The 7,209-nt window shown below is 41.4% G+C and overlaps 2 protein-coding genes across 3 annotated transcripts; both read right to left on the bottom strand.

The window, feature by feature from the left end:
* Nucleotides 1–169: 169 nt before the first annotated feature.
* On the bottom strand, nucleotides 170–2,793 carry CG7309 (uncharacterized protein). The gene is made up of 9 exons (NM_135624.5): nucleotides 2,705–2,793; nucleotides 2,500–2,641; nucleotides 2,182–2,447; nucleotides 2,015–2,129; nucleotides 1,913–1,962; nucleotides 1,728–1,850; nucleotides 981–1,662; nucleotides 747–863; nucleotides 170–678 (listed from the first exon to the last, which is right to left on the bottom strand). Exons 1-9 carry the CDS (start codon nucleotides 2,710–2,712, stop codon nucleotides 595–597), a joined length of 1,587 nt encoding a protein of 528 aa, NP_609468.4. The 5' UTR covers nucleotides 2,713–2,793; the 3' UTR covers nucleotides 170–594.
* A 1,157-nt stretch (nucleotides 2,794–3,950) lies between these two features.
* On the bottom strand, nucleotides 3,951–4,548 carry CG14069 (uncharacterized protein). 2 transcript variants are annotated; one of them, NM_001298890.1, is made up of 1 exon: nucleotides 3,951–4,548. In NM_001298890.1, exon 1 carries the CDS (start codon nucleotides 4,433–4,435, stop codon nucleotides 4,130–4,132), a length of 306 nt encoding a protein of 101 aa, NP_001285819.1. In that variant the 5' UTR covers nucleotides 4,436–4,548; the 3' UTR covers nucleotides 3,951–4,129. The 2 variants fall into 2 exon arrangements, with proteins under 2 accessions (NP_001285819.1, NP_609469.1); NM_135625.2 differs by having other exon boundaries at nucleotides 4,063–4,441.
* Between the last annotated feature and the right edge of the window lie 2,661 nt (nucleotides 4,549–7,209).

Consider the following 7,209-nt stretch of genomic DNA (forward strand, 5'->3'; position numbering starts at 1 on the left):
CAGCGATGTGAATTAGGTGCGAATGACCAGGCGGGGATTACCCTAAATGCGAAACTGTGTAATTTGCTTAAAAGCGTTGGTCCTCGGACAACACTTTAATGCCATGTTTGTACTGGCCACTCTTCACTGTGATGCTGCAGTTTCTGAAAAAAAATAGGAAAAAGTTGATCCAAATTTAAGTTGCTTTAATTGGCAATGGCTACGTTTTGAAACATGTACATCACAATTTGAAATGAATTTCAAAAAATTTTGGCTCAGAAACTTTATCCAGTTCTTTTTTGTTGGTTTGTTTGCTGTTTGATCCTTTCTTTCGTCCTTATATTTTTCTAAAAGTTACTGCCACAGCAGCAGCATTTTGTTTTGCCATCACCTGTCCGTGGAGCTGAATTTTCGTGGACCAGCTGTTGCCGAGCCATCCCAATCTCGTCCAAATCCAGTTCCATCTCCGATTTTGTATGCTAAACGTGTCAACAAGATTGCTCTACACACCGCATTGCAGTGGTGTTTACTTGGTAATTTTATCAAATGCGGTTGAGAGAAATCGAAACGGAAATTTGGATGGCTGAACTGAAATGAAGTTGAAATTAGTTGAATTCAGAGCACCATGGTGCGGAACAAGATGGTGAATCCAGCGATTGTGCAGAACATGAAAAGCGTCAGGATACTTCCGCCCAGCAGCTGAAAAATCCGTTAAGATACACATATCTATACATATATATATATATATATCAATTCGTATTACTTACAAATTGAAAAGGTCTGACATTGCCCCAGCCGGCGACAATTGTGTTGGCCGGGCTGCTCACGGGCAGCAAAAACTGATTGTGCAACGCGGTGGCAAATGGCAGTGAAAAGGAATTACCCTAAAATTACACAAAAATATTAGTGAAAGGAATCTTATTGACTTAATATGATATGGCTTAGTCCGACCATCCTATCCATTCATATTCATTAATATGAATATACAAATTTTGACTCACCGCGGTTACCATGGTGGGCAATGCCAACTTGGCCACGGTGGTGGCCGGCGACAGCGTGGTCCAAAGTGTTCCAAGCAAGGCGCCGCAGATGAAGCTCTTCATATTGAATCCCTTGTTATCGGAGTTCATCGAATCCGCCAAGTAGGTGTTCAATCCACAAACAGCGGAACTATAGCTAAAGCTGAAGGCGGCGCCCAGCATAAAGATTTCCGCCCAGGGAGTATTGTTGTTGACCGCCTTCCAGCCCAGAAGTGAATTGGCAGGACCCTCCTTCTCCGGCTGGCGGCAAACATAGTATCTGCAGAATATATAGTTGGCCGGAATTGCGAAGAAGAGAATGGACATGCCAATGCCGGCCACTGAGAGACCAGATTCCGCCTTATAGTTTATACTATCCCAGCCCGTAAAGATGCGCGGCTTGCGAGTGGCCACCAGCAGGAACATCAATAGAATCAAGCTCAAGGCCAAGATGGGATATATTCCCCAGGGACCAAGAGCCTGTTTTCTTTCAGACGCGGTCTGTTTAAAGCCCGCCTTAGCCCCAGCCATTTCCGCCAGATCGCGCTTCACACTGCCTCCAAGGAGACCGAGGAAGAGGACTTGCAACCAGAAGATCATGACAACGAGACCCATTAGAGCTGGTCCCGCCATTAGCATGCCAATTTCCAGAACTGTAAGAGACCTGGAAAAGTAGTTTGCAACTTCAACTTTCGTACCTTTTCGAACAGCAATTAAAACCATAATCACCCCCCAAAACCATCGCTTATCACACCATTGGGATTGACGATGGGCGAAAGACTTGCTGCCAAAGAGGCTGCGTAGCAACAGGTTAGGTATATTCCGATTACAGGACGCGTGGGATATGGTTTGCTAGGAGGCGGATTATAAAATTAATTGGATTTGTGGAAGGTACTGTACTGTCAAGGACTCACGATCCAATTTCATAGGGCTTCTCTTCAGAGTTTAATTTTATCAAACCACCCTGTAAAAAGTATGTAAAATAAGTTAAGATTCAGATGTTGGTGATTTCTTACATTATCGTATTCCACCATCACGGCTTGGGACACCTTCATCCAAAAAGCAGCGGATATTGTGGGATTCACCAAAATGGACACAATGGCCGCGGCGATGGTCAAGAAAATCTGAAGACTACAGAACGATATTCTAAAGTAATGTACAACTCAGCCATTTAAGGACATACAATTTCAAACTTCCACCGACCAAGGAGATGACAATAAAAGCCAAGCGGTCACTCAATTTCGAACTGTCCATCATGATGCCCATGAATATAGCGGAATAAACGAAAAATATGAGATCAGTGTAGTACGACACACTGATCTCTTTAGAGCTCGCAATGCCTGCAACGGGTATGAAAACCATATAGATGAAGGCGGCAGCTCCTCTGGCCATTAAATTTAGGATATAAATCAAGTAAAGACATAGTGTTAGATAGATGAAGCGGCAAATCTACAGGAAATAAGTTAATTAAATGCCTTTCAAAAGCCTTGCCATCTCTTACCAGTACTGGAGTTCCAATTAAAATGGGTGCCAGCAAAATAGGTATGAACAAAAGTAGAACTCCTTTGTAGTGGTACTTGCAAAATAATCTGCGATCATCTTGCTCCTCCAGGGGAATATCCCCGGGCTTGTAATCTTGAGTACTTGTTTAAGGATCATAATATATAATATATTAATAAATAGTTCGATTCTGTTGTTATACTCACGCTGCCATTTTGTACGACTAAAATAGTTTGCTCGGATGTTCAATTTTGTTACAGCGTGTTGCCTTAATGACTCACATGGAAATGGTTGCTATGCACAATGGTTTCAATACTGAAGTTTACTGAACCAAATTTGTTTTCCGGTTTGTAAATATATATATATATATTTACCTATCATAGCGTTAAATTATTTTAAGTTTCGGAAAATATTTAACCTAATAGTTGGAGTTTTTATTGCAAAAGTTTTTTTTTCCTAACTGCCAAGTTAACTCACGTAGTGGGTCAAGGGTTTTTCGCTGGCCAAAAACTGCATCGCGAACAGCGACAGGGGAATTTGGCCAATAAAAACTTTGGTCGGCCAAACTGAGTCTGCCGAGTCTGACTGAGATGCACTGCATTGTGGGTCGAATCCCGAATCCGGATGGTGATTCCGATTCTGATGACGATGGCGATGGCAACTTTGTGGGAACACGTGGCGCGTAACAACGCGCGGTCGTCGGCAATTTTGCGTAACTATTCGCCGTTCTGCTTCGTTAGTGGCTGAGCAGAAGAATGAGTCCTTTCGCAATGGAAACTGTTTAAAGTTGCCAAAATAGAACAAGCAAGCATGTCACTGCAGATAGTGCTAAATTAAATGTTGCACAATTGTTCACCTGTGTCAGCAAACTGGCCATGATGCGTTCCAAAAAATGATAGTTATACATACTAAGTATCAAATTACTTATCGTTTTAGGAAGTTTGTATCAAAAATAAGTTGGTTTGGAATTTTAAAACTATATTTACTATGAAAATCTTTGTAATATGAAATGAGTTACCAACTGCTCAACTATTTATACTATCTGGCATACTTTTCAGACTTTTTCATTACCCATCTCAGCACCAGGATTTAACTTGATTCTAAAAACTTTCAGCAAGTATTAAATTCACTCATCGTTCGACGAAACTACTCATAATTTGCTGTCTAAAGGGGCGCCAAGTTGCCGTTGCCGGTTTTGTCCGATTGACACTCGGTATTTTGGTGTTTTAGTGGCGATGGCAACCAGGCGGACAAGCAAAGGATGAAATCCATGAACTAACTGGCAACAAAAAAGGGCAATGCCAAAGCGGAAGTTGATTGACTCCTTTGGACACTTTTTCCATACGGAAGGTTGATAAACAAAAATGGCCGACAACTTTCCTTCAGCTTCATCCGGCTACCATTGTTGTCATTTGCCTGAGGCGCTGGGGCGAGCCAACATGACGTATACATAACATAACGAACCAATCCTTGATTAGGGTTAACACGAATCTATGATGGATGCTTGGGTTTTATGGCACGGCGAACTCGAGATCAACTCAAAAATCACGGCTATACATATGTTGCCTGCCATTGTGTTCTTTATTTCAGTTAGCTACAAGGTTTTGGGATATTTCGAATCACCTTAAAGTCTAGGCCAACTTGCGACATCGTCCTGCCAGGAGACCCCATCCGGCCCAGCAACGCTTTTGAATCTCGAGTAGCATTTCACCTGTCACGCCGAGCTGGTTGCTCAGAATGGTGGCACATCCAGTGTTTTGGAGCGGTATTCGCAGCTTCTGTTGCTGAAGCGAACGACAATAGGCCAACTTGTCCGGCTGCTCCTGAAGCTCCAGTGCTATTTGAGCCGACCAGTTGGCTATTTGAGGGTCCAGCTGCATCAGGATCAGTGGGATGAACATTAACAATCCGATGGCAATTGTGGTCGCTGTGTTCATGGCGACAAATAGCAGGCAACTGAGCTAATAAGCGCCATCTAAGCTACTAGCTGTTCATTTAAGTTCCAACAGCTGTTCTTGATTTGCATTGAAACTTTAAAAGCAGCTGAAAAATAACCAATAGAAATCATTGCCTGCCATTTGCATTCTTATCGAGCAATTGAAAATTGCACCTCAATATGTAAAATTATTTTATTGGGTCGTTTGAATCTTGACAGATTTTTAATATAATGCATTAATTTGTTGAATAAGTAATTTATGTGTAGCGACAGTTTTAACAATTCATTTTTTATATAACACCAAGCTACGTACACTACTTACCAACAATCTATCTACTTATTTAAGCAAATATAAAAAATCGAATGTGTATTTATACAATAATGTAAAATAGTTGCAAAATATATGTTCAAAATGAAGCACTTTTCTGTAGTTAGCTCTTATGTTCTTTTTATGATTATTACAGTCCGTTTAATTTGTAGCTTAGTGTTAAAGCTGCTTTTAAAAATTATTTCTTTCATTACCATTTTTTTAGGCAGGCTCAATTTTAATCAATATTTTTTCGCAGGACTGCAAAGTGAAATAGCCTTTAATATACGATTCGCCATTTCCCCATTTTAACGCTTTATTTTCGCCCAAAGTTTTCGTTTGTTTTTAGACCTTTCAATTGCTTGTTAGCGGTTTTTTCTTTGTTCGGCCCTTTCATTATCGGCACCTCTGTTTTTTTTCCGAACGTCGTCATTCTTCTGGTTGAAATTGCATTTGGCGAAATGAATGCCCGGTCCTCGTCCTTTTGGCCACTTTGGCCCCGGTGCAGCATCGACCTCGAATGATGCATGCAATCGAGTGTAAATTTCTCCGTTTTATTATTTAATAACGTCGCTGAGGAAGTAACTTTTCTGCTATCTATATGATGGTTACTGTCATATTTACGCGCCCATTTCCCATTTTTTATCCATACCCTGCCAGGCTATATAAACGAATTGTCTGCGTGAATGTAAGTGCAAATTGGACAACTGAAATGACACACCTACCCGCCTTTCACAGGTAGCACACACACAAAAAAAACAAATAAAATGTGTATAATATGGGCAATATTTCTTTTTGGTACTCTTAAATTTTTGAGTAACTTGAGAGGTTTCAGTGTTCATTTTGATTGGCTTAAAAATGAAAGGATTAAACTGGTGATAGACAAATCTCAGCGTGAAATTCATTCGGACGCACCGAGGAGGATTAAGCCAACTTTTTACAAAGGCCAGTATGATGGGCTTCGCAGGTCCTTGTTCCGCACCGTTTGCAGCTTAAGTGGAGTCTGGCAGCCATTCAAAGTAAGTGCAGTGGGCGCCCAAAGCGTACTTAAGCATTTAAGTAAATTTAAAAACTTGTTAAGCTCCATAATGAAGCGATAGGGCCGCGATGGAGACCAATACTCTTCGGAACTCTCGCATCTAGGTTTTAAGCAGTGATTTTCGTAACTTTTATTAATTAGTTCTACTATTAAATCAAATGGCAGGCAAACGAGCTTAACCCTTAAGGCGCCTTTTTGCCCCTGCTAACGATGTTCGTCGGTAATGGGGCAAGCATGTGGCAAACATCGGTTCTAGCCCCAAAAACAAGTCCATTAGGGGCCCCAAAACAAGCACAAAGGGCTGTGTTGAAGCCAAAGAGCCCACCTGCTGATATTTCGGTTTATTGTTGATGTGGGTAGCGGCTGGAATTAAAAAATTCTCAACAGAAAAATTCAATTAAGGCTTTCATTTCTGTCACTCAGGTCAGGTAGCCCGAGGCCATTGTTCGCCTCATTAAAAGCCATTGTAAAATCTGCGTTAAATTCGTTTTTAGGCATGGTTGTACTTGGTTTCAATTAAAATCTAAAATAAAATAATTAATGTTAGTAATAATAATATTTATTTTTATTAAATGCAACGTCCATTGCAGTTCCATACAAGTTAACTAACTGTCTGTGCGAACTAAAATTCTGTCCTAAAGAACAGAATGCTTTTGCTGAGCATCGCGACTATTAGATACTCGTTACTTAGACAGTGACTTTGGTTGAACTTTAAACTAACTTTTCATATGTTTCTCATAACAATCAGACTTTTAATGCACTCCGAATCACGGACACCCCGGCTCAATGGCTCGAAAACTAATGACGCGCCATAATTACTGCCCTGCAAATTACTGCTATTATTTCCATGGAAGATGAGCTTTCTGGCGGCTCAGCCCAGTAGTAATCGCAGCAACTATCCGCCGGCACACACATGGTGATGCAACCGTATGTACGTATGTATGTCTAATGCCCCATAAATCTTCATTCATTCGCTTCATCATGCAGAAGCCACGGAGGCGACAATGTGCGCGTCATCAACATCATCGTCGATGTCGACTTATCCGCATCTTGGCGTACATTTGTTTCTCTTTCGCCCATTGTGCACCCGGGGAGGCGTCATTTATCACTGGAGTCCCTTAGTTGTCATATTTCCACTGCAGCCAACTGGGTGCAACTGGGTGCAACTGGGTAGCTGGATAGCTGAGTAGCTGAGTAGATGGGTATAAGGGTATCTGGATATGATGATTTTTCACTTTCATTCGACTAAAGTTCGTTCAACGACAGTCGATCGCCTCGAATGATTGAATGAAGGACCAGCGACAGATAGAAATCAGACATTAAAGCCATGCCTGGCATATGCTTACACGAATATGGTTATGGATATTTATTGGGAATCATGTCGTCGTTCCACTCGCACACACACACACACACTCACACACCATGTCGA

This window comes from Drosophila melanogaster, chromosome 2L, assembly GCF_000001215.4.
Source record: "Drosophila melanogaster chromosome 2L".
In the NCBI taxonomy this organism is placed as follows: Eukaryota; Metazoa; Arthropoda; class Insecta; order Diptera; family Drosophilidae; genus Drosophila; species Drosophila melanogaster.

Coding starts and splice junctions, on each gene's coding strand:
- CG7309 (NM_135624.5), bottom strand. Junction 1,963..2,014: donor TGATGGTGGAATACGATAAT/GTAAGAAATCAC, acceptor TACTTTTTACAG/GGTGGTTTGATAAAATTAAA. Junction 679..746: donor ATGTCAGACCTTTTCAATTT/GTAAGTAATACG, acceptor CGGATTTTTCAG/CTGCTGGGCGGAAGTATCCT.
- CG14069 (NM_001298890.1), bottom strand. CDS start 4,435: ATGAACACAGCGACCACAATTGCCATCGGATTGTTAATGTTCATCCCA.